The sequence below is a fragment of the Lupinus angustifolius genome, chromosome LG06 (genome assembly GCF_001865875.1).
Source record: "Lupinus angustifolius cultivar Tanjil chromosome LG06, LupAngTanjil_v1.0, whole genome shotgun sequence".
Lineage (NCBI taxonomy): Eukaryota > Viridiplantae > Streptophyta > Magnoliopsida > Fabales > Fabaceae > Lupinus > Lupinus angustifolius.
Window position 1 is genome coordinate 10,315,616 of NC_032014.1, and position 27,265 is coordinate 10,342,880.

General features: G+C 31.2%; 4 protein-coding genes across 6 annotated transcripts; 1 reads left to right on the forward strand and 3 right to left on the reverse strand.

The window, feature by feature from the left end:
• LOC109349759 lies at positions 1–1,125 on the reverse strand. Its single transcript, XM_019590704.1, has one exon. The coding sequence runs from the start codon at positions 752–754 to the stop codon at positions 62–64; it is 693 nt and encodes a 230-aa protein (XP_019446249.1). The 5' UTR covers positions 755–1,125; the 3' UTR covers positions 1–61.
• Positions 6,044–13,956, reverse strand: LOC109349760 (AMSH-like ubiquitin thioesterase 1). Of its 2 annotated transcripts, none has more exons than XM_019590705.1 (14): positions 13,732–13,956; positions 12,638–12,702; positions 12,417–12,492; positions 12,120–12,317; positions 11,889–11,983; positions 11,577–11,682; positions 11,461–11,507; positions 10,858–11,188; positions 10,575–10,664; positions 9,922–9,984; positions 9,761–9,835; positions 7,716–7,778; positions 7,224–7,276; positions 6,044–6,470 (listed from the first exon to the last, which is right to left on the reverse strand). In XM_019590705.1, exons 1-14 carry the CDS (start codon positions 13,843–13,845, stop codon positions 6,296–6,298), a joined length of 1,551 nt encoding a protein of 516 aa, XP_019446250.1. In that variant the 5' UTR covers positions 13,846–13,956; the 3' UTR covers positions 6,044–6,295. The 2 variants fall into 2 exon arrangements, with proteins under 2 accessions (XP_019446250.1, XP_019446251.1); XM_019590706.1 differs by having other exon boundaries at positions 12,138–12,317; positions 13,732–13,955.
• On the forward strand, positions 19,841–23,727 carry LOC109350856. The gene is made up of 10 exons (XM_019592166.1): positions 19,841–20,113; positions 20,887–20,982; positions 21,736–21,820; positions 22,138–22,259; positions 22,523–22,547; positions 22,653–22,736; positions 22,896–22,925; positions 23,025–23,130; positions 23,372–23,436; positions 23,531–23,727. The coding sequence occupies exons 1-9, from the start codon at positions 20,021–20,023 to the stop codon at positions 23,433–23,435; spliced, it is 705 nt and encodes a 234-aa protein (XP_019447711.1). The 5' UTR covers positions 19,841–20,020; the 3' UTR covers position 23,436; positions 23,531–23,727.
• Positions 24,758–27,113, reverse strand: LOC109349761 (40S ribosomal protein S7-like). 2 transcript variants are annotated; one of them, XM_019590707.1, is made up of 6 exons: positions 26,984–27,113; positions 26,581–26,663; positions 26,410–26,483; positions 26,194–26,317; positions 25,540–25,722; positions 24,758–25,067 (listed from the first exon to the last, which is right to left on the reverse strand). In XM_019590707.1, exons 2-6 carry the CDS (start codon positions 26,653–26,655, stop codon positions 24,948–24,950), a joined length of 576 nt encoding a protein of 191 aa, XP_019446252.1. In that variant the 5' UTR covers positions 26,656–26,663; positions 26,984–27,113; the 3' UTR covers positions 24,758–24,947. The 2 variants fall into 2 exon arrangements, with proteins under 2 accessions (XP_019446252.1, XP_019446254.1); XM_019590709.1 differs by lacking the exon at positions 26,984–27,113 and having other exon boundaries at positions 26,581–26,683.

Genomic DNA, 27,265 nt, shown 5'->3' on the forward strand with positions numbered 1-27,265 from the left:
TGATAAGCTAAGATTGATTAATCATTTATTCATGACATGATTGATATAGCATATGAACAAATCAGATCTTGCTCTTCTTAACCTTCCCAACACGTAAAAATGAACCCAACATAAAGAGACTTGCTCCTCCCTTAGAAATGCAAGGAGTTGGTACATTCAATACAGGACTAATCCGAAGACCATTAGTATAACTCTTACCTGAAGAAGATTTTTGCAGAGGGTACAAATTTATGATAGAAGATTGTGACGATGATGCTGATATATGCCTGTTTGAACTCATTCTCTTTGGATTTAGCGCAGAACCGATGGACTTGCTTCGTGCCAAAGGTATAGAGGTAACTAAGTTTTTATTTGTATCGCAATTAAGACTTCTGCTTCTGCTGAATCCCCAGAAAGACTTGGACTGAATTTTCTTCTCATCTATGACTTCCCTAGTGCTCTCTTTTTTCTTCATTTTGTCTACTCTAGGCACACATGGACGCGGTGGAAGTTTCGCATAAGGAGACTCTCCATAACGGGTGTGTTTCGATGTATTTGTACTCTCTTGTTGTACCTGAATTGGAAGGATCACTCCATTATAGAAAAGTTCATCTGCAGAAGATGATTCAAACCCAAGGCTTATGCTAGTGCTGAACTCAAACTCAGGATTTGAGTCCATAAAGAATGTGTCTTTTCGAGGAACGTTGTGTTTCGTTACTTGTTCAGAGAGATCATAGGAGAAAGAGGGACAAAGGGGAGTGGTTTCGGAACACATAACTACAAGCTCCCTTCAAAGAATAAGAGGAAACAAAAATAGAACTAAGGTGGATTTTCAAAGTTCAAAGAGCTTCTGATGTAAGGTAAAGAGAAAAGAAGCAAGGAAGTAATTCAAATGAAAAAAGCAAAGAAAAGAGCTTGAAGGATTGAAAATATAGAGTTGGTTTTGATTTACAAGTCAAAAAGATAAAGCAGAAATCATCAAGATGCATATGAGTATATGACTAAAAGATGAAGTATTCATATATATCCAAGTTTCAAGGGCTAGAGAGATTCTTGAAAATTGCAAAAGTAAAAGAGATTGAATATTCTTCTCTGAAAATGAGGCATAAGGGATTTTACTTTTATTTTTTGTCTAGTATTGTAATGATGAAAACAGAGAATATGACTTATTTTATCTGTGACAATTTGGAAATTGTAGAAAAGAATGTAACCTGCAAAGTCAGTAAAAGTGTTACTTGATTAGAGGTATGTGTCTGCAACCACAATCTAATTCTGCTGAATTCAAGGAATAATAATTGCAGAATTTGTCTATAAAATGGACAGCATAAAGACTTTTTCTATCAAATATGACTATTATATTCTACTACTAAATCCTACTGCCCAAAAGAAAGTGACACATGTAACTTATAAATCTATCAATAAAGTATCACTTTATAACATATATCACTTTCATGTAAATATAAGTATTAGTAGGATGATATATTATTTTCTATAAAATATAGACTTTATGGATTCTCATTCCAATCACTGATGAAGCTTTTTGTTCTTTGCCCCTATCATATATTTATGTCATATTTTTAAGGTAGAGGATGATTGTCTCATCTCTAACACAAACAATGACAATTTATTATATGATAAAAAACTATTTAGATGGTGAATCACTGTCAAAAAGAATATTTATTGGTTAGGTTATGACTACATATGTGCAATGATTTTTCAGCATTTTTTGTTCCCTATATTTTTATGGTTGATTTCTTAAGAACATGTACAACTGAACTAATAATTAATTGAAAAATCGTATATCACGTGAATGGACCAAACTGCAATCCTTTTTTTATTAGTCATCCTGTGACTAGTACTAGATATATTGCATTATAATAATACAGAACGATTAATGAGAATCTTTCTTTTTTTTTTGTTATAAAGTTTACCACTCAACATTCTAAAGACATGTAAAATATTATAATTTGCGAAATTTTAATTAATTTTTTTTTACCAATCACAGGTTTTGGAACAGAGAATAAAATACTTTATGGGACATGTGAGATATAAATAGCAAGATGAAAAGCAATTTACACACTATATAATCCTGGTTCTTATCGTTAAAGATAGTTGGATACTATAATAAATAAATATAACATTATTTAGAGAGAAAGATAATATATGCATTGTCTATTGAATCAAAAGTGAAGCTAAAGTTACTAGAGAAAGATAAATATAAGAAATGTTCAATTACTTGAGTGTCATTGGAAGGTAGATCTTAGATAATTGCCTTATTTAAAAAGAAGCTTATGAAGGAAACAACAATCTACCTACCATTCAAATTTAACACATTCAACAAACACTTGAATATAAACCTAATAAGCGATATGATATTGAGACAGAATATAAACCTGGTAAATTCTTTTCCTATAATTATTTGGTATAGGTCATATAACTTACCAGTTAATGATATAATAGTATATAAATTATATACAAATGACAAACTTATATTTATGTTTAAATTATATGTACCTTATAATGTCTAATTTTGGCTTAATGATATTATTAGATGCACATTTAGTGTGTTATTGCTGCTTATAAATCCTTGAAGGTAATGAAGTTAGCAAGGACCAAATCTGCAATGAGAAAAATGTTTAAGGGTTGCTCCAATAATTGGTGGAGGCCTTAAGCTATTTCATTATATACATCCTTCTATTTTCAAAAGATAAAGACTATTAAAAATGTTTATAAGATCATAAGGGTAGGTCCTCACTCTTCTCTCCTTAAGGCACGTTGTAAAAATAGTTAAACATTATATTATTTCCAAAAAATTCCTTGATCAAAATATTTATTTCATTAGTGGACATTTATAATGAGAGTATTTCTCCTTTAAGATTTAGGAGTACCAAGAAAAATAAATCTCAACAATATAATCATATCTAATAGACTAAATTAAAAGTTATAAGTGCTCACATACAATTTAAAAGAGTTGCGTGCATCTAATTTTTTTACTTATAGATCATTCTAATAATATTCAATTGATAAAATTTATTGTTCTCATTTTTTTCACAATGACTAAGTATTCTCGCATAAGACATTCCATATTTATATATGTGTGTGTGGGGAAATTGCTGTGATATCCATTGAACTTATAGTTTAATTACCCTCTAAAACATATTTGCTTCAGAAGTTACACTTTCTTGTTTTAGGGAAAGTTTGTGTAATTGTGATAACCACCGGTTGAAGAGAGTTAAATATATTGATTATAAGTCTTAAAAAGATAAGTTTATTTTTTAAAGAAAAGAAATGTCTAAGTATAATCAAGTCAAATCTATAAAAAATCATGATATAATTCCCCTTATTTTTATATGTTGGGCACTCCATTAATGTTGTATTGGGGAAAATTATTTTCAATACTAGAGAGACAAATTTTTATTTTTCCTTTTATACTTAAGGATAAAAATATCGTATTATGTTATTCTTTCTTTTTGTTTTTTTTATGCATTTTAAGGCGTTTTATATAGCCTAACATTAGGTAGAAAGATGAGTCAAGAAGTTGAGAAGAAATACACAATAGATTGGTGCCATGATGAGCAAACTCTAGCAATGGAGGCAGGGGTCACTTTTGAGGATTGGCCCCTACGTATAACTATTAGTGTTTCTTCTTTTCACCAAGTGAGAAAACACAATTTAGACAACTTGCCATGTGGGTAATCTCTCTACGTGGAATAATGAACAAACTCTATGCCTTGATGACAAAATTGTCCTTGCTTCCCATGCTCAATACATGCCAAGGCTTGGAGCCCCACTCACCCACTATTCAAAAGACCCCACAAAGCATCCATCAACTAATATCGACATGACTGTAACAGATCTAATCGACTTGATTTTGAACACAAATCAATATTTTAACCGAACAAAAATATATAATTCGATTCAATTTGAATTTATGACTTTCAACGAATAATCCTAATTGAACTGTTTTTTCCCATTAGGATTTACCAAATTTGTGATTTAGACTAATTTCTTTTAGGCATTGTCATGCATTTTAAATGAGAGCTGTCTTCATTTTATGATAAATGTAGAGGGTTTGAGATCATTGCATTATTTGAGGACCCAAACAAAAAATTTGTAATAGCAACATATAGATCACTCGTATAGTATGATTCAATTATATAGGTGGTGGTGCCCTTTTAAGATGTCTTGTTGATTTTGAAGAAATTGCTTTATGATGGGGGAAAGCTACTCTTGAGGTGGAGTATTCTTACAATTTGATGGTAACTTCAATAAAATTCTTTAAAACTCATTTTTGCAGGTGAAATTCAACATACTTGCATTTGTATTTTACTCAAAGAAGTTTATCACTAAAAAATCAGAGACAAATCGAAGAGTTTGCTCTGCTTCAGAGCATTAATCAAAGAGAAAATCAATGACAATGAGATTCAAAGACTTTTCTCTACTTCAAAGCATTAATCAAAAGATTTATGGTTCGCATTACTTCAACTAGAACTACTTTTATCATTGCCCAACAGCTTTTTTTTGTATGTTTTTGGGCACTATCCAACAGCTTTAATGAAAAATGATAATATAAATTATCTCGATTTATGATTGGTTAATTAATTATAATGTATTATTATTTTAATAATTTTTTATTTATTTGTCAATCTCAAGTATACATAAGGTGGTGAATTATATTTTTTTTCATTATTGTTGACTTTACCATTATACATAAAGTGACACTACCATTATAATTACCACCGTTTTATTGATTTATATAAATATCTCTCTATCACAAATGGTGCAATGAAGCACCCAGTTTTGAAGAATCAAATTTGTAAATTGACAAATTCAAGCATTAGTACATGCTATTTTTCAGGTTATCCAAGTTGACACAAAAATATGGAGCTAGTACTTAAAAATGAAACTACCTTAACCTACTTCCACCAATTGTGTTGCTACCGTCACTACAAAGTCATTGTAGTTTTCAAACCTTATTATCCACTACGCTAATTTTTCTTTATAGGCATGGAACATCATGCTATTTATTTTAAGATCATGACTTTTTCAAACATGAACCGTTAAAACTGTCAAAAAGTCCAACATGGTTTATTCAACAAATTTTTTTCTAAGCAAATCTAATCATTTAGGACTTGGTTTATTGTATTGGCACTTTAACAAAATTTAGTCAATCAAATTTTTATAAGGACTAGTCATCCACATCTTGAACAAAATTTAGCCAATTATGAAGGACTAGTCATCATCCTCTCCATTTATATGAGGAAAAAACTTAAATCAATCCTGAAAAAAAAATATGCAGATATATTTTATCATTGAAGATAACAAATCTCTATTTCATCCTAAAAATATCAAATATTGACAAATTGATCATTATTCTATACTCAGTGAATTATGACAGTCTATTGTATTAATCATTGATAAACCTTCTGTCAAAAGTATTTAATGAAATAAACAAAATATTATATTCTCTTAATTAACAAAGTCTACTTAGAAATACTCCTAACCAAAAAAATTCCTTCTGTTTAAGAATAAATTTTCTGCTAATTTTTTAGGAAGATATAACCTTAAATAACCATGAAAACAAAATCTTCGCACAACTAAAATGTACATCAAAATGGTTTTTTTTATTATACTCATTTTGGATTTAATTGAAGTGTTCCAAAAAATTTACGGATGAAAAATCATATGCAATAAATATATATACATATAATTAAAATGATCTAATTATAAAAGTAAAACAGCTCTTGGAATCTAGAGCTCTACATCATTGACTCAACCTGCTATTCTTTAAATTTCTATTCTTTAGTGGCAAGTAACCTCAGTTTATAGGTTGATTCAATATAAGACCCAATTTTATTTCAAGGACATTTTATTGTAGCCAAGTTGAGTGCAAATGTGTGATAAATTACATTATTAATTATGATAATAGTCTATTAATGAATTAATAATTAGTAATATGAATATTAGCCTATATTGCACTTAAGTGGACTAAATTTATGCAAGTAATTCTCTACCAGTATTAATACTACTAGCATTAAAGTAATAAAATGTGCACAGAAAATTAAGGATTTTCCTTTATCCAATCACTTGAATGCAATACAGAACAAATGGCCATGCAGAGGCCATTGGTGAATAATAGTTACAAAATAAGTAGAGTTATAAAGGCAACTTCTTTTCACAAATACAGCCACAAATAATATTATGATGTCCAATGCTGGCTTAATAATGCTAAAATCTTTGAATCTTTGAAAAAAGTACTGTCATATGAACAATTTGATGATTAGATTTTGACAAGTCTAGAAACAACAAACTCTTATCATCTAAGATCAATGACATCAAATTTTAAATCTGGGTTCATGTAAACATCTGTACATGTATCATAAATAGGACCACCATCTGGAGGTTGATCATGTGGATGAAAGCCGCGTTGCTCGCATTTCCTAATTACCGACATGCCACCAGGGGTTGTCAGCCGAAAAATGCCATGTTTTCTGTACATGGAAATTACACAAGTTATTTCAAAACAGATAATCTTTTCATTATCTTGGTCAATATTTGAAAGAATTTATTCCTGATCAAGGATTATTTGACTCAAACATCAATTTGGTACATGAAATTAGCATCATCCGTCAATTGAATCCATGGCATTACTAAAAGGCAAATTTGGTCCATAACTAATTAACTATGATAACTGTCAGTTAACTTAGTCTCTGACATTAATGTGTGTCAGTTAACTCTAAGGGAGTGTCTCACATGACACATAAAGTGCCAGCTTGGCACCTATGTGGCTAACCTTAGAAAAATTAAATCCAAACATTGCATTTTCAAGGACCAAATTATTTACTAAGTAAACCAAATTTCAGGTAACAAATTGACAATTTACTAATCTCAAAGGACTAAATTTGTTTTTTCTAATTCGGGGTCAAAATGCCCAATGATGTCGATTTTAGTGACCAAGTTAATGCTTTACTTCATTAGAGTACTAAAAGCATTTCAATATGGGTTACAACTATCCTATAAAGCGTTTTTTACTTGTTCGCCAAGGCTTACTATGTCTACTATTTTGTTTCCTAAATTAATAATGGGTCAACTTCCTAGTATTGATGTTCCTTTACTCTGACTATATAAGGCAGTCTTGTGATTCTTGTTTATCAAAATTAATCTCAATAACAGCTATATTAATGTTACGGAAATGCGTCCTTTGCTAACTTCCCTACATCAAGATATATTTGTGGTGACGTTACCTTGAACTGTCGGTTGGTGCCATGACTATTGCAACAGATTCTGGCAGCATAATCTAAAGAGACAAGCATTTCAATAAGATATGAGAAAAATATATAGTAATTACAGGAACAACAAAATGTACTTAGCTCGATTCTGTAGTAAATGAAAGCCCATGGCACAAACAAAATTAAATGCCAAGTATCAATTGTACTATAAATAGCCCCATCTTTGACAGACATGGTAGAAATAAATTTTAGCAAAATCACCAAATTTGAGAGAGATTGATCACAAAGCAAGAGAAATAAAAGAGAAGAAATTTTCAAATCTAATTTAACTTGTATGTTTATATGAAATTTTGAACCATATGTTCAATAACTAAAAAAGTTTGATCTACCGAGTAACATAAAAAACAAACATTTCCATCAGTAGCAGAGATTCCCTCTTACCAAACAGCACAAATACATCTATTAATAATGATCTCAACTAAAATTTAAGAAAACTGGTGAACTCACCTGATATGAGTAATGGGTGTGTACATCAATTGATGACATGAAGCAGGATTGTGTTGGATGTGTCTGGCAATTCAAAATTATACATATATTTCAGTGTTAGAACATGGGAAAACTAGGAAAGTAAAAAAAAGAAGGAATTTGGATGAGACAAACGAAACTAAAGTACCACAAGAAAATTCATTCTCCATGACCTTTTTTGGAAGTTAGGAAATAGAGACAAAAAAAATCACAACACTAATTTGTTCTATACAAACAGTCAAAAACCAAAGAAGTTCAGGTTACTCAGTTTTAAGTAAACAATTTTACGCAACCAAGGTTCACAAGATACAAACATCTAAATTTAGAATGGGGATGAGGGGATGGGGAGGCAACAAAAAGGAATCAGAAGTCCTAAAACTGACCTTAACAAATCTATTTAAAAAACCTGCAACAAAAAGACGGTATAACCTACTTAATCTGAAATTCTCCTGTTGATACTCTCAAACAAAATGCTCCACTCAAGATAACCAGGAATGACCCTCTATTTCACTATCACTTGAACTGGCATGCCACATCCATTTAAGGCAGGTCTGCACAAAAACCAAGTGGCTAACTTTTGTCCTTTCCTTTTACTCCGAGTCACTGGACTCTGCTTTCTTTTCAAATTACATTTTCTTTATCTTTTATTGGGTGTGGGAGGGGAAAAAAGCTTATATACTGATTATAAAACATTCTAAGCCCAGCATACCTCTAGTGTTATCTCAACCAACTTTTAAACACATTGCTGCCTCTAAAAGTTTCTGGGAATTGCTCCAGGTGCATTTTCCATTTAAATAATTCTATAAGAACCTGTTTTTATGTTTCAGTAATATTTAACATAGAAGACGGTAGTAAAGCTGTGGTACAGGGTCTTTGCATGGTTGAAATTATAATATTTTAATGGCTTCCAATGCACTCTTCTAGAATTACTTATTCATCTCTATGCTCACATGGGTACGGGTGTGTATATCTCATCCTCCCTGGATCCCAAAATGGTGGAAGTCTTTTGCATAGGCAAACCTTTTATCTCATTAAAATCTCAACATATTTGAATTACTTTCTAGTTACACTGCAAGATACCAGAAACGTGTGCCTAATGCACTTGCAGTAAACAAGTACCAGCATCTGCTAAAACGTTTAAGGTCATTCTGCATAACATTTTCATTAAGAAAGTTTAATGCATTCAAATGCATTGTAGTTATAAACAAGACCTAAAGATTATATACCAACAATTATTTGTTTTTTTTTTTTGCAACATTACAACAACCCAACCTTGATCCCACTGAGTCGGATCGGCTACATGGATTGAATGACACTACAATGATCTACCATAAATCATGTCCATTGACAAAGCATCTCTAAATCTTTCCTACTATTTCACCTATGGTTTTTCTTGGGCTTCTTCTGCCTCTAGAAATTAGACTGACCATTATTTGATATACTCTCCTTACTAGGGCTTCTAACGATCTCTCCTATACATGCCCAAACCACCTAAGGCGCGATACCACCGTCTTTTCTACAATAGGAGCTATCCCAACTTTCTCCCTAGGAGTTACCCCAACTTTCTCACCAAAACCTGCCTATATGTATTAGTTGCTATACATAATCGGTCCTAAGCCTGGATAAAAGGTCAAGATTGTGTTAGGCAGTTGACAACTAACGTAAAACTTTGTCCGATCTCTATGATATGTAGCAACGATGTTCTGCTGCAACATTAACAGTAAAAATACATACAGAAGGTAAGCGATAGATACTATTATGGAACCAAAGTTGGGTAGAGAAAGTAAGGAAAAGGAGGAGGTACAATTAATGCAGTATTATTATAGTTATCAGAGTCAGGACTCCTTATGTACTTTCTTTGAAATCCTAAAGACATAACCGAGGCTCAACTGTAATCAAGGCTCAACTCAAAAATAGAATTATGTATATGGCCTATATATATGGTATAATAGGTGATTTATCATAACAAACTGACAAAAAATCAAGAACATGACCAGTTTTCATATAACGGAAAACTAAAAACTCACATGGATCCATCCAAGGGGGAAAAGAGATCGCTTATCCTGTACTTCAAATATTTCCTCTTCATTTGTAGCTTGACACTGCATAAGTGCAATAAATGTAACACTTCACAATAAATTTTAATAATATGTACTAACCAAAAGCTTTAAGATAACTGAGTTCTTACAGAACTTGATGTTGCCTCCTGCTTTGGGATTATAAGAGCTGTGATGTAAAACTTTCTGTTTTTCTGCGTATCAGGTGTATTTGCAAAATAACAATCAATATCTTCTGATTATTGTAAAGTATAATCTAGAAAAAGATACATGCAGGGATAAAATCAACCACAATGGTAAGAATTTGGCAATCTAAAAAATGGTGGGTCAGTGCATCAGGCTCCCACCTAGTGAGATCTAGGGAGGATAGATTACACAGTCTTCCCCTCACAAGTGAAGAGATTGTTTCCAGATTTTGAACTCATGACCTTCAGGTCATAAGGCAAGGTACCTTACAATTTAGCAATCTAATGTGTATAAATAACATGCATATATACATTCACATACAGACAGGCATAATCAAGAGAGGAAGTCCAAGATTATGTAGCTACAGAGGTAATAAAAAGCTATAGTATATGAAACATACTTTCTTCAAAAATCCTTTTTGGTCGCTTGGATTCCAGCAATGGTTTTCTTTTCAAAGATAGTCAATGTACACTTTTTAAATATAAAAAAGAAAATGTCATAGTTGATGATTAATTTAATCTTTGGGACACAAGCTCGTCTTGGATTTATCTTGGTAGTTGCTTTAAGAAAGAAAAATGAAAATGTGAGCATCACTTACAAGCACACCCGCAAGGATACCACAAGTCTCCAAATCTTTTTGGGTATTTGACTTGGCAAGCTTCATAAAATTCTCCATCATAGTAGTTGACTGCAAATAGGAACAATTATCAGGGAAGTGGGAATAATGCCTTGCTTTTGACAACAGTTTATATTTCAGAAATTGTAAGCATATATACAAAGAAACTAAATAACCAAAAACAACTGGGCTATTACTCCCTAGGAATATCAATGTAAAAAAATAATGCATCAAAGATTGATAATAAAATGTTATTGACTCTCACAATGTGTAGTTGCAGAGGAGTCTCGGCACGAACAAAACTATCTGATGACGGAGTCTCTGTCTTGCATCCGACCTCATGAACATGAGGTGACACTGCAGGAACCAAATCTTGTACTTCAGCAAGTACAGGTGGAGGAGAAGGCTGTCTGATAAGTTCTGGCGTAGGAGGGATTTCTGTTTCTTCAAAAGAGATAAGAGAAGGAGGTTCATCAGCATGCTTGGCCTGGCAGTCCTCACTCTGGGTAAGAATTGATTCTAAATCTGATCTATTGTGTTCTGAAACGCTATTATCTTGTTTATTCAGAGATACATCTTCATAGGATTTTTGCATGCTGTTTGTTCAGAGAGAGAATCCAACAGGACGGATGTAGTTAATTAACATATAAAAGAAAATGGATAAACCAGCTCAGAGGTACATCATGGAACCTTAATACTTATTAACAATAAATCAAACAGACTCATTTTTAAAACAAATTATTTAAATAAACTAATAAAGAACAGTTTTTTTACAAAGGCTGAGATGAAATGAACATGACTTTTACTTAACATAAATGGAAAGCCGACAACAGAAAAAGCACCACAGAAACTTTAAAAAGGGCAAAACCTTGGAATTTCAACGGGAGACAGATCTGTGATGGTTGGATACCTGACCTACATCCAGAGAGAACAGTCAGGAGATGATTGAACAAAACTGAAAATTAAAGTTAAATACTAGCATACCCCTTTATCACTTATAGGCGGACGCCACTGCCCATTAAGCCCACTAGGACCCAGAATAGAATGTTTAGAGAGGGTTTCCTCCCTTGGACGTGGTAGAGTTAGAGATCTACAGAAAGCAAGCATAATTGCAAGGGTTATCAAGAATGAAGTCCATCCAACTATCACAAACCACTTTCATACGCAGACGTTTCATATGACAACCAAAAAATAACCAAACAGATTAGCAAAGCCTTCATATAATTTCATGTGTGTGAGAAAGCAAGCGTGATAATTTATTCAATACCAATTATGAAGGGAGAGTCCATTACTTACAGTCTTCTCATATTCTCATCCACAGGTCTTATATACGAAAGCTGTTGGCTCCTTGATCCTTGGTTGGCGAAATCTCCAGCAGTTGGTCTGACTGCCTGATCACATATAAAATAGTGAATTGATACAAAACTACTTTTCAAGGAGAACGTAGAGCACGGAAATAGAAAAGATGCATTGAACAACAAAAAACAGATATAATTGTAAGGAAAGATTGTTAAACACAGCTACAACCTTCGATGCAAATTTTACCTTTGTTTGATCATAACTAGTCAAAGTTTTCTTTTTCACTGGAGAGAAATCCATGAAATTATTTGAATGATTATTTTCCCTCCTATTGGGTTGGTACATCTGCCTGCTGTTAAACTCATTGATCTTCAGTTGTACCACTGGTTTCAACTTCTCCAGTTCAATCACAGAACTTAACAATCTCTATAGAACAAGAACTTAGAAATCAGAATACATCCAACAATGTGTAACAATTAACAACATTTTCATTTAAGGAAGAAAGATGAAGGCTAAGTAGTTGACCTTTCTTAATAATTCTTTCTGCCTTTGTGAAGATGTTCTATAATCTCGGTGACGGGGAATTGTATCAGAAACCAAACTATCACCAAACAAAAGAAAAGACCCTCAGTGTAGTTTAATTACCAAAATAACAATGCAATGAGGTCCACCTTTTATAGACCATTCAACTTAAGACAATAAACACTATTATGGGTCAAATAATGATACAGGCCATCTTCCTTTACCTAGAATATCTCAGGAGCATGACATATAGATCAACAATATTTTTCTCTGCACGAAAGATATCAGCCTGCAAAAACAAAATCAATAATATTTGAAGCTCAGAGCAGAGAAGGTAACTAGAAATTTTATTTTTATCCAGATTCATGTGACAAGATTTACACAGAAACTAAAGCATGGCAATTAATTTTAAGATCAGAAATTAAAATATCAGTACAAGGAACTAGCAGTACAAGAACGAAATTTTAAGGAAAAGAATGAATTATCACTTACATTATGCTTCACGATATAACATTACTGTGAGGAAAAACAAAACATGATTGCACGAAAATATGAAAATTAGATAACAAAATCCATGCATGCCAGCCATTTTTCATACACACCACCATCACACATTTAAGCACCTAACCTACTATCTGTTGGTTTTATACTCAACCATATAAAAGGTAAATATTAATATTTTCTTCAAGTGAAGTGAAGTTTGACGAATATAACCAAATATGCTTAGAAACTCTAATGTAACGGTTGATTCAACGATAGTTTGTTTTGTATAAGAGACTACCAACAAGAATGAATTCCTAAAGGTTGCCAAATCAAACTACCAAGATATATGAGAAATTACAGATCCCAAAATAAGCAAGTAATCATTAACTAAAATGGAAAAATTACAACAATGACTTAAATTCTAACATAGCCTTCGGCACAACTGAATTGAACGATGTCTTGTTATGTTCTTTTTTGGTGCCACTATAAACCAAATTGTCTCACTTTTTCACCTCCATGTTCTGTTCAATTCATAAAATAAGCCAAGTATAGAACATAACATATCCACCAAACACTACCTAAGCTCCACACTTGGAAGCTATCCGAGACCAACAGAAACTGATCAAATAAATGTCATCACAGAATTTACCCCAATTTGTGACAACCCCATGAATAAATAAATAAATTAGAACTCATAACGAATAAAGGGTATCTAAATATTCCCCTGTAGAGCAATAAAAGAAGTTAAAGCATCGATTTTTATGCACTAAGTCGAGATCAAGCATCAAAACAACAAGTACCCAAAATTAGATGATTGGTAATAAAGGGTTAAAACCTGTCTGAGGATATTATCAGCGATCCTATAGTAAAAGCGAAGGGCAATTCGATTATCGACATCGAGTTTCTGAGTACTGGCAGCGATGTTAATTGTCTCCGATGAAGACCTCATTTTTGTTGTTGTTGTTGTTATGTGTTTCCCTTTTCCCCTCTCTTCTGCTTCTCCTCAATGGGGTTGTGGAACACGGATCAGAGGATGTTATGTCATTTTGGTTTCTCATGAGGGTAATTATGGTAATGCATCTTTTTTATCTTCTCATTATCATTAGTAAAAAATAATAATATGATATTAGGATAATTATCTTTTGTAAAAAATAATAATATGATATTAGAAGTTGACCATTTGATAATAATCTCTCAAAGTTGAACATTTCTATAATTCTCTATTGAAGAAGAAAAATATGACAAATTACTTTTGATATTATTGATTGATTGGATATAGGTAATACGAAAACCTATTTTCTCTATAATTTTGCACAATATCTCTCAACATCATACCATATGCATTCTTAATATATATATATATATATTTATTGTTCTTTTTTATCAATCCACCAAATATCGTACCAAGTATATTATCTTATCAAGATAAAATCATATTAATTTATATTGATACATGTTTTTATCACAACATTGCTTAATTGTAATTTCTTATAGTTTTAGGGCATGAGTCATGAGGTTAATTTTCTTATAATGTGTACAATTTTCTATATCTAAAATTTTCTTATAAACACATAGACCTCCTCTTCTTATATGTGTGTCCCACTGTCCAATTTAAAATTATTTTTCATTGGTTGCATTGTGACATCTTGTTGACATATCTTAACACTTAATCGACACCTATCAAAAAAAATTATTTTTATGAAAACTTTAAAATTGTGAAAGGTTTGGATAAACATAAAAATAAAATGAGGGAATGATATAAGATGAGATGGATTTAATTTTGAACTTGTTAGCGTGATGAATTTAGTTAGTTATTAAAAGGTCGTAGATAGATTAAAATTGAAATATAATTAATCTACTATTTTGTGAAAAGGTAAAATGTTTATATTAAAAAGTAAAATGCTTATATTAATCTACTATTTTTGCATAAAACATAAAAAACAATGAAATTTAATTGAACTCGATATATTTCATTAATCGTCCAGAATTTTACTATGTTAATAATTGGTTGAAATTTCATTATGTATAATGGGGAAAAAATATTGTGTCCAAGTTGAAAACTTTAAAAGAAAGTAAGTTCTCTCTATGTAGAAACTTTGAGAAATTTATAAGTACAAGTAAATAAATTTATAGAAACTTTATTTATACACTTATAGAAACTTTGAGAAACAAGAATGTGATTGATAGGCACCAAGTACCAGTCGATACACTAGGATGGATCATAATATATATATATATATATATATATATATATATATATATATATATATATATATATATATATATATATATATATATATTATATATATATATATTAAGAATAAATAATATAGATAGTAATAAAAATAAAATAGGAAATTTTGTCTATGTGATATTATTGATGTTGAAATTGTTGGTTTATATATTGTAATTGAAATGATTTTCCGGTAACCTCAAAATTATACATCATAAATTGAATTTAAAGCATTAAAGGGGTGGATTGGATGATTCACCTCACATATCTATAATAAAAAAAACTCACATTGTTAGAGTATTTTTTTTATGAATAAATTGATTTAGATCTTAATAAATAAAAAGTCATTTATTAATTTATATAAATTATTTAAATCAAATTTTAAATTATCCAAACTTAATACATAGATTTATTGATGGATTGGATACGTGGATATTCAATCCTTCAACTTTTTTTAATTAGAACTAGAAGTATTTTTGAAAAAGTCTTCCTTTTAAAAATTATTATTTCAATAAAACACTTTAAAAATCATTTTTTGCAAAGAAAATAAATTTATTTAAAAATCATTTTTTGCAAAAATTACTATTTCTAAAAAACACATTTTTAAAAATACATTTTTAATTTTTGTTAACCAACACTTTTAAAAATGTTATTTTTGAACTTTTTAAAAATCATTTTTTCTTCAGCATTTTACAAGAACAACACATTTCCAATATATATATATATATTATATTATATTATATTATATTGAATAACAAAATTTTAATATTAAACACCATCAAATGTCTTTCCATTGATCTAACTGTCATATGAGTAAGTGCTGCTAAAAATATATATTAGTACGAGGATTTAATTTAATAAAAATTGAGAGTGAGAATATAAGAAAGTGTAAGTTGATATAATGAAGGAAATTGAAAAGTTAAATATAACTTTTGTGAATGAATATTTTTTGGATGAATGAAATATTTATCTGATAATATGAATAATCAAGATTAAAATACAATCTTATTATCCATATATTACATTGTTAATTGATAGACTATGCCTAATAGGCTAATACACGAATTTTATGTAGTACGTTTACATTACATACACTAGTGTTTATAAGCATGTTGTGGTGTTTATTAACTCACATTTTTTCTTCAAGAAATTAATATTTTATAAATAAAAGTTAAATAAGACAATATTTGAAAAAAAATAAGAAAAGTTAATTTAGAGGGATAATGAGATATAAGTTGGAATTATAATTAAATTAAAGATAATTGGCAGAGATAATTGATACATTCCAGTAAGTAGTTATATTAATACCTGAGTAATTTGCTTATTTGATATAATTTATCTTTTAAAAAATAAGCATGTGAGCTGTGATAGGCTAATGGACGTTTTATTTATGCACGATCTTAGTTACCACGATTTAAATTGACAAATCCTATATTTAATCACTTGTCAAAGAATCAATGTTTCACTTTTTAATTGACATGTCCACTTTCATGTGTCTTTGCTAAAGGTTGCTATATAATGAGCTAGTGTGAAAGAAAGGATGCAATATCTTTTTTTAAAAACACAATACATTTCAGAAAGTTATATATGTTTATCAAATGGGTTGTTTTGAATCTAATAGTCTGAATAAATTCTTAAGGACAATATCTCTAACACGCCTCACATCATATATTTCAGGTGTATTTTCCTAATATTTTCTAATTCTTCCTCCATCAAATTAACATTTTAAACAAAATACATTTTATAAACATACTCTTACTTTCTTATACTTTAAATTTTAATAACAAACTTATACATTTTATCTAAGTCCAACATAAATGATAATAAATGTTGGTTTGGTTACCAACAAGATGTTGATTAGTGATATAAGACCTAATTTGAGACCCAGAATGACTATGATATTAAATTTTAATTCATATGAACAACATTTATCGGAAGAAACAACCACACACTTCAAAATAGATTAACTCTTTATTCATATAGTGAATATACATTTGGTAGTACCACAAAAATGTTGGAATAGTTGTTAAGGAATTGATTTATATAGGTCATAAGTTTTGAATTTAAATGGAACATTGTTGATATGTAAAAACATTTCTTGATTTTTACTAGCTTTCCCTCCGACACCAAGTAACCTAAAAACTAATGAAACTTCAATATGAAGGCAAATTTTGGTCTAAAATAATCAAAACTTGTAAGGCACTATTAAATCTGTCACACCACCACACCTTGCTACAGAACTAAAATATTTTTCTAATATTTGTCCATTAGCGATGGCAATGGTTGAGTAATAAGAATCTTTGGAAGTCATTATGCTTAAAATAAAACTCTACACACAAAATTCATGTTTAGTTCTAGGAAGCTGAAAAGTAGATGCACCACTAGGAACATACATGGTTTAGGTGATCTAAGAGTGTTGGGTTGGAAATAAAGCTTTTTTTAACGAGTATTTCAACAATTTGAATGATTTTAAATCAATGTAGTTTTTTTTTTTTTTTACTAAACAAGTAAAGTCTAATAATATTGTTCCATAAAATATAATCCAAATTTGTTCAGGGGTATACTCTCATTTAATACGTAAGAGATTAGTTTTTCTAATTAGATAGTGAAGTAGTGACCTCTCATGACATTTTTTTTCTCTTCAACTAAATTAATACAAGGATCAAATTTATGACATTCTACTTAAGATATTCAAACTTCTTTTGTTTGTACTAACACGCGTTGATTATTTTCTTACTAACTATGCACACGCCAACTAATGAGAGTGATTTCAAACGTTAATAACATCATTTTGTTTAATATATTGTGACATCTTAAGTCAAGTTAACCTATTACATATATATATATATATATATATATATATATATATATATATTAGCCTACTATATTATATTTTTAATTTTTTACTAATTGCATTATTTGGCAGATAAAATCACACAAACCGTGTTATTTATCTCTACTTATGCTAAAGACACTATAATTACTTTTCTCGACAAATGCTTTGTTCATAGTTACTCAGTTAGAATCTATGAAATTACATAAGTCTTTTAATAGTTGAACTCAATTTTGGTTTTTCTGACCATTACTGCTTGAATTACCTCTAAACAAATTTAGTGATATTATTAAACTTCTTCAACCTCATTAATTTGTTGTTCCGTGTTGTAAGAGAGATATTGGAATCTGGTCTGTATGTTAAAGCGGAAGCTTATGGGCTTTGGAATGTTTTGGGGATACCTAATAGAACTCTCATGCTCAAATCAATATTAATAAATGTAACATGCTAATTCTCATATACAACCTCTCAGATTCATGAATATATTGAGGTGTTGCTTATTAAGTTTAAATATTTCTACAATATTTTATTCTTCTCAAATGGGAGCTTTCTACAACTTGAACATGTGACCTTATAACTAAATAATCATTATACAACCGAGTTGCTACCATTAAGCTATAAATTTAAGAGTCCATATTTTTTTGTTATTTTTGAATTAAATAAATTAAAATTTTATGCATTTATCTCTTCACTCACACTCCGGTATTAATTGGAGAGTCTAATACTAAAGATAATCTCATTTTCTCCATTTTAACCTACCAGTCTAATAATGTAGTGCAGTTGAATTACCTCTATATGTGGACAACCTTGTAAACCTATGAAATGTTGGTGGCATGACATTTACTTTAGTGTGAAAGAAGATTTTTCACTCTTATAAATGATGATTCAACCTTGTTTTGTCATTATTGCCATTTCCCAAAATTGGGATGGAGTTTGAGTGATCAACAATTTTTATATGATCGGATATTGAGTTTGGATAGATCTTCAATCCAATTCTAGTTGTCGGAAAGTAATGACCATCATGATAATGAGATGGAGAATTCTTGTGTGAATGGAATTAATTGCCAAGTGTCAATTTGCAAAGTTAACACCTTTTTAAAGGAAGTGAAAAATATGAAAAGGTGGTTCAAAGACATCAAAAAAAATAATTAACTTTTTTAGTTTTATGAGCCAACTTAATAACAAACACTAAAATACATGCATAATCAACTTGTTACTCAAAGAGTGACTAGATTAAATACATCCATGAAAGTGAAGTACTATTACACAATTGCATTCGAGAACATTTACAATTTTTCATTTTTATTTTGGTCTCATATATTATTTTATAATTTATTATAACTCCACATAAAATAAAAATAATATATATATTTTTCTTATAATGACAAACAACATTTTTATTTTTATTTTTATTTATGTCTTATAATATTTACATCTTTTTTATAACATCTCCCTCTTCACTTTTCATTGACCAAGAACAACCAAAATTTATTCTTATTTAAGAACACAAATAAAAAACACAAAATATAGAAAATAATTTCTTATTTGGTTGTTAAGAAAAATTACTCCCATTAGTATTGGGCATGGATAATCTGTTTCAAGATATTTCTGTCATCATGTATCTAACCAATAAAATTACATAGAATAATGTGAAAATATTAATTTATATTATTATAATATATTTTTTATTTAAATTAAATTTTTTAATCGGACAAAAACACCGAATGGATAACTTTTGGACATCATATTCACTTTAATAGATTGACGTGGATAACTTTTTATCCCTCCTAAGGGTGATCATCGTGTAATTGACTTAGAATATATAGTAACAAAACAAAAAAATGAAAAGACAAGGAAAACAAAAAAGTCTTTGGTTGTTGAGACTGTCGTTTTCTTCTGTCATATCTCACTGTTTCATATTTAAAACTAATGCAGTTACAAATTACTTCCATTTCCATCAGAATCAGTTAACAAAGACAAACCAATCATCACTGTTTTGCATTGTCATCATTTTACAGATCCTACACAAAGAATCACATTTCAATTCGTTTAAGCTAAATGAAACCAAACTGGGAACTCAGAAACTGCTGCAACCATGAGCAGGTTGTTTTTCTGGTCACTGTTGCTGTCTGCACTGTTGTTATACTTGCGGTATGTCTCTCTCTGCTATTTATCATTCCATATTTTTTTTCAATGTTATTTATTTTTTGCATTGGATCCATCAACCATGAAATAACCCCAGTTCTTTATAAGAGCCAAGATGGAAACTTTACCTCATCCGAGTGAGATTTTTCATGACAATATGATTTGTAGATGAAGTACTGCAATGGGCTTTATGTAACTGGGTAAATTGGTGTTGTTAAGAAAGAGGCTCCAAATGCTGCAGATCCATTCTTATTGTTTTTGGATATTGAAATAATGTTGATGCATAGTTGATTTGTTAACTAAGTCGTTCTCTTTGAGATATTGATGACACCACAAGGAGATTCTAATGTATTATGATATTCCACTGACCCTCAATATATATGTATCAGGAAATATTCTTAGCTGTTTTATTTCTCTCTATCTCATTCTTATTCTTTGTAACTACTTAAGCTTGGGATGCCAATGAAAATAAATGAGCAAGGGGTGGAAACAAAGGCTAAGAATCAAGTGAGCTTTACACTACTAGAGTTACACATTGATCTTAAATTTGTGTGTTAATGTCCACTGCTCTATAGAAATGAGTAACCTAACCCAAAATACTAGTTAGGTGAGAAACCTCATGTCTTAAATACCAAATTAAGATTCTTTAGTTCTTTATTCATTGAATGTGAGGCTCATAACACAACTTTTGATTAGTATTATCATATATGTGGACTCTGCTATGATACACATGATTTCCTTGTGGATCTTTTCAGTAATTCCTTCATTCTATGTTGCAGCTATGGAGAACAGTGCTACTAAGACCATTTAAGCTTGTTACCGTTTTTATTCACGAGGCAAGCCATGCCATTGCTTGTAAACTTACATGCGGTCATGTAAGAAACTGCTCTCTTCCTTTCTTATCCTTTTATCTCTCTGATAGATTAATGTTATTTTTTTGACTAAAAGTCTCTTTTTGGCAAGTCACTTTGTTAACTTTTAAGTATCTAGCACGAGTTCAAATCCTGGTAATAACTTTTTTGCTTGTGAGGTACGGTTGCGTATACCTATCCTTCCTAGGTCCCACTAGGTGGGAGCCTTGTGTTCTAACCGCCCATTTTTAACTTTTAAGCATTTAGCAATACTTAGTGTTTTCCTTATCTGATGTTTAACAAGAATGCGCCTTCCATTATTTTGTAAGTACTTTATATAGACTCACAACTGAGCAATTCCTTCTCCTTAATGATATTTTGAGAATAGAAATGCAAAACATTTTTTTGTCTGAGAAAGATATACTGGTAGAACCATTGTAGTTAATTTACTTATGGATCTCATGCGCATGTATATTCACAGAAACATGTTTTTTTTAAAAGTCAATCTAAGACGCCTTATATCAGTGTACTCGATGTATTCTTTGGTTAGTTCCTCAGCTAAGTCAGTCTCATATACTGAACCTAAGTTAGTTAGTGGCTTAGTGCATTGAGTTTGAGAGTGAGTGAGGATAGAGCAATCAGTTTGTTTGGTTGTTCAATAAGATTGAAACAATTTGTACTTTTAGTTATTAGATGGGGCTGGCTTGAAGGCTCGAAGCTGATATAATAAGTTTTGTACTTAATTTAGCTATGATTCTCATACATGTTTAATTACAGGTAGAAGGAATCCAGGTTCATGCCGATGAAGGTGGAACGACTCAAACACGCGGAGGCATATACTGGTTAATCTTGCCAGCTGGATGTATTGTCTACTATTCTTGATTTGAAATTTTACTTTTCTTGTCATGTTAAATGCATCTGTAGCTAATATGAACAAATGGACATGCCATAGCTTTCAAAACTGTTAAATGTATTGTGAAATGATATGATGTTCTGTTTCTGTTAATGCCAGTCATCTAATATAAAGCACTGAATTCATATTTACGGCTTACAACCTTCATCGAATACTACCATCGGCGATATTATTTCCTGTAATTTTTTTGATGTAGGCGATATTATTTCCTGTAATTTTTTTGATGTATTGATCTTATTTGTTCTATTCATCTGATGACAATCCAGATCTTGGCTCAGCTTTCTGGGGCATGGTCTTGATACTTGCATCAACAAAGCTACTTACTGCTAGAATAGCTGCCGGTTGTTTTATCGCCGCTCTACTCACTGTCCTGTTCGTAGCGAAAAATGTAAGTGGTAAACACTGCAATTTATTTTACCAGAAAGACTTGACTTTTAAAATTATGCTACTGATTCTATTGACTCAATAGAACATTAAGGTTCAAGCATGTGTTACCATGAAGATTCAAACATGTTGATAACTTGTATGCTACCCATCTTGTATCAGTGTGTCTGGAACTGCTTTCACATTTTCTGAGATTATATTAATCCAATATGTCATGTCTCAATTACATTATGAGATACTGAATCTTTATCATTGATCTTCATGCAGTGGACTCTTCGAGGACTTTGTATTGGTATGTGTTTTCTTACTTAAATTGTTTCGTAGAAGTTTGGCATAAACGTAATGCACCATGTTTCAGTTTCTCAACATTTTATATATTTGAATGTTGAGGTTTCAGGATTTATCATTTTCCTTGGTATAATATGGGTTCTGCAAGAAACAACCAAAGTTCGAATACTGCGGTACATTATATTGTTCATAGGTAAATACTTAATGCAGCTTTCATTGAACATTCTCTGGTTAAAATACTCACTCCATCGCCCTTGATATTAATATATTATAGCCTAGTTGGTGCAAAGAGCTGAACTTTACAATTTTCATATATAAAATATATCATTGACTTGTTTTAATCCATATGCAGGTGTAATGAACAGCTTGTTTTCAGTATATGGTATGCCCTTGGAAATATGGAATCATATTGATTTGGTATTGCATTCTATCTTATATGAAATGATGAATTAATGAAATTTTGTTTAACATGGCAATACAGATATTTATGATGATTTGATCTCCCGTAGAGTAAATTCCAGTGATGCAGAAAAATTTGCAGAAGTGTGTCCCTGTCCTTGTACTGGTGCTGGATGGGGTGTTATTTGGTGTGTTATTACTATTTACGATAAGTTCAATTTCGAGTTAAGTTTTGGAGATGAGGGAAAGGAAATTGAAGGCTTATGAGTCATGAAATACAATTCTGAGATAACTCTAAAGTCTTCCCTTTTTATTATTTTCCCTCCAAATCTCAACTCACAAATGCCCCATTAGTTGTTTCTGCTAAAGGACTACGTCTCTTCACATTGTATTGTTTTTTTGTTGTCTAATTCCTAGTTCTACTTGCAGGGGTTTAATATCATTTGTGTTTCTTTGTGGAGCTGTATATCTAGGTGCTGTTATTTTGTCATAAGGTAAGTTATGGTTCTTCAGATTTTTTTTACCTATGCTTGTTTTGGTAACCAATGGTGTTTGCTTCATCTTAATCTGTTTGAGGTAAATGTGCAGGAAAGGAGCTTCTACTTCTAGTTCAGTAGTTCTATAACCAGTGAGATTGTGAGAAAACAATGTGAATCAATCCATAAGACATTGCCGCTAAGGAAGACTGATACTGAAGACTGTCACTTCATGTTTTAAGGAGACATGGTATTCTTCAAATTATTCAGGTTGTCTATTGCCTATAATCAAATTAATACAAATGAGAAGGGGGAAAACAATTTGAGGTAGATACTTATAGATAGTGTTTCTGTGGTAATATTAACTATATTCTTTAAATAATTTTTAAGTTGACATTCATCACATATCAAAATGGCTTTGCTTTGGGTTCCTTAGTTGATCTGTGTGACTTAACACTTTCTTTGTCCCGGAGGCAAAGAAACTCTAGGACCATACTGTGGGATCTAATTTCTAACTCTCAGCTTAGAAACATAACATCTGTTGGAACAGAAAAAACAGAGGAAAAAATGTATGCTCTAATAATGTTTACTGTGAGTGCATCATCTATCATTCATGTTTAATTTTTATTAACTTAAAAAAAATTAATACAAATAAATGATGAATAATATATTAATTGTATATAAATATTTACATTAATAATACACTCAAAAAACAATACTATCCAATTCATTTATTGATCATAAAGGTCCTATGAGGTTTTCTAAAAAGATGTAAGAAATAAGAATTTCATAAAAAGGATCAGAAATTTTAAAATCCATTTTATAGAAAGCATGGTTTAAATTTGAATATGCTACCCAACAAAAGAGTTCACATTCCAGTAAATTCTACACGGCCAAAAAAATTTCACCTGGATTCAGTTAGAACTTGTGAAGGATTTTTCTTAATAATATGCTCTAATTATAACGGAGAAATGCCTGTCTATAATGAGATGTACTTATCTATAACGAGATTATGTTCACCAAAATGAAAAAATGTTTACTTGAGCATTTAGTGTGTTAAAATCTATCTAAACTTCAATACCCTTCTAAAGATTTTCCTTGACAATTTTGCTCTGTATATTTTTCTCAAGCTACAATCTGCATTTACTAACACAGCAGCACTTAGTAATGCAAACAGAAATTTAGGAATTTAAGAACTTTTTAGATAGCTCACGGATTCGATTGTCGAATAGATTGCTTAGATTGATAGAATCAATAATGTTATAAATGGTTACATATTTTTTCATTCCATTTTTAATTTGCCCTAAATTTGCTACAGAACCAAGAAAGGATTAAAAACTGAAGATAAATAAAGCTTAAATATTATAAGTAAAAATCAAATCCTACATAGACAACCAGAGCATAGTAGTTTCAAAAATCAGAAAATGAAGTACAGCATGGAAGGCAATTAGTCAAACAAAATTGCAACCAGCATACAACATATCCATAAGCAATTGTTCAGCAAATTCAAACCGACAAATGAAATGAACCTAAGCCTCTGTGATTGGATACTCAAACACAACGTCTTTGCCCGACAGCTTCCTGTACACTGCGGAAAAAGTCTCCAACTTGTACTCAGTGTTGTTCCTCTCCTTTGGGTCCAGGAAAACCTATCCAGAGGACAAAGACACAATTGAGCGAATGAAATCTTACTACACCATGAGAAAATTATGTTGCAAAATTGCATAGGTAATCAAATTCCAGATGCATTTTTCAATATGAATTCATTTTCCAATGTATATTACATTGATACAGTACAAGTACCAGTGGCACTGTGCCAGTACAGGCATCGGAATGGGACATGAGAGTTTCTAGAAACTGGGTGCAAGTACAATAGAATTAAAAGTTGGTGTTTTACATAATTTGATGACTTGTATTTGAGTGGTATTGAGTACCAACTCATCAGATAGTATTTTCCATATTGGTATGTACCGAATAAATACAGGTATTACTCAGTTGGGTATAGCAACCCAGCATCATAAGTACATGCATGATGCATGTCCACAAACATGTCTAATGACATTTTATTGGGAAGTAAAGACAAATGGTAATTTCAAAAGTTAACTGCAACAATAGCTATACCTTCGTGATCTTGGATCCGTCAACTCTATACCTCACACGCTTCCCAACAATCTCGGCAGGCAACACAACGTCCTCCAAAATTGCCTCATGAACAGCAGTGAGTGTACGACTGCGGGGACGCTGAACGGAAGAACCCTTCTTTGGTGGCCTCACAATCCTCCGGGTGGCAATCACAATTACATCCTACAAGTTTAAGATTAAAACTCCTCAACATAGAATAAAACTATGCAAAATAGTGTTCAACAAGCAATCTGAAACAGGAGCAAATAGTTCACAGGGGCTACCCAAAAAAGTGACACAAAAAACTCTCAGGGCACAGGACTACTTAACACTATGATGCTAACACTTCATAAATAAATGGCATTCCCAACTCTCCAGGAGGATGAATCAATCTCATATGCCCAAAACTTAGTGTTATATTAAATTAACAAAATATTACACCAAAAAACTTTAGTACACGTAATATTAAAATTCTCAAGCTATAGATATCAGCCTTCAAGGAAATAATTAAATCAGAATAGCCAAGGCAAGGCCCATCAACAAAGTATAAAGTGTCAGTGATAGATGACATGAGAGAATAGTAATACTGGATGTCAAAGATACTAAAAATAATTGCCATCTAAGTATCACAGAGATATACTAGACTTGGCTTACCTTTCCGCTAAATTTCTTCTCAAGCTCCCTGACAAGCCTGACATGAATCTTTCGGAAACCTTTCCTTAATCTGTAAGGAACGTGGATAACCACAGCCTTGCGGTTCCCGGAAACATCAACTTGTCTGCACATCAGGAAAAACAAGTCATTAGACAGACAGAAGACTAATGAAGGTTCCCACACAAAAGCATGTAACAGTGTAATACACATCCTTACACAGCTGAATTAATGTATAGATCCTTCAGTTCACTCTTAAGTTCAGAGTTAGTGTTTTCCAGATCAAACAATGCCTGAAACAACAAAAGTTCAGCAACAATGTTTAGATAATGGAATCAAAACTCATTAGCAGCAAAAATTGAAACAATATTTCAATAGTGGAAAATAAACCTGCCCAACTGACTCTTCAAACTCAGTTGGCTCAGCATCCTTATCTTTGTGGATTTTCTTCCTTGAAGTGTACATCTTCACAACTATAGAAAGAGCAAAATTTATAAGACCAAAAATTTGTGAGTGTTGGCTTTAAAAAATCAAACATTCAGTCTGAATAAAATTATAATTGAGGACTCTTCAATTCAACATAAAGCTAAAACATAACAAGGTAAACCTCGTATAGCATTGCAAAGCAAAAACCTTCAAAATACTAATTATTCTGAAACTTATGCGCACAAATTATAGGTTACCAATAAAAACTAACAAATTTAAAAATGAGAACTTTTCTATCATTTTACATCGATTCCGAAAATTGAATTGAAGAACAGAGTCTAAAGCTATAAGGGTCTCAAATGCATACCTCAATTTTCTTTTTTGTGATGCAAGCACCGGAGGTATCTGCTGCCAAGAGTAAGAGTACTTGCACGGAAAACCCTAGGGTTCGTAATAGAACCTCTCTTATAATGATTGAATGAACGGCCCAGATTGGTTGTATTTGGGCCCCCTCAATCCCAATTAGGTTGAGGCTAATGGTGTGGCTCGGACCTATGCGATGAAGGAATGGGGGAAAATCCGCCAAAAGTGGACCAAAAGTTTTTGGCAAACTTTTGTTATAGAATATTTAAATGAGTACTCTAAGTTT

Coding starts and splice junctions, on each gene's coding strand:
- LOC109349759 (XM_019590704.1), bottom strand. CDS start 754: ATGTGTTCCGAAACCACTCCCCTTTGTCCCTCTTTCTCCTATGATCTC.
- LOC109349760 (XM_019590705.1), bottom strand. CDS start 13,845: ATGAGGTCTTCATCGGAGACAATTAACATCGCTGCCAGTACTCAGAAA. Junction 11,984..12,119: donor AGGTAAAATTTGCATCGAAG/GTTGTAGCTGTG, acceptor ATATGTGATCAG/GCAGTCAGACCAACTGCTGG. Junction 7,277..7,715: donor ACACCCATTACTCATATCAG/GTGAGTTCACCA, acceptor TTGTCTCTTTAG/ATTATGCTGCCAGAATCTGT.
- LOC109350856 (XM_019592166.1), top strand. CDS start 20,021: ATGAAACCAAACTGGGAACTCAGAAACTGCTGCAACCATGAGCAGGTT. Junction 21,821..22,137: donor GTTAATCTTGCCAGCTGGAT/GTATTGTCTACT, acceptor ATGACAATCCAG/ATCTTGGCTCAGCTTTCTGG. Junction 23,131..23,371: donor GCTGGATGGGGTGTTATTTG/GTGTGTTATTAC, acceptor TTCTACTTGCAG/GGGTTTAATATCATTTGTGT.
- LOC109349761 (XM_019590707.1), bottom strand. CDS start 26,655: ATGTACACTTCAAGGAAGAAAATCCACAAAGATAAGGATGCTGAGCCA. Junction 26,318..26,409: donor CTATACATTAATTCAGCTGT/GTAAGGATGTGT, acceptor CCTGATGTGCAG/ACAAGTTGATGTTTCCGGGA. Junction 25,068..25,539: donor ACGGATCCAAGATCACGAAG/GTATAGCTATTG, acceptor TCCTCTGGATAG/GTTTTCCTGGACCCAAAGGA.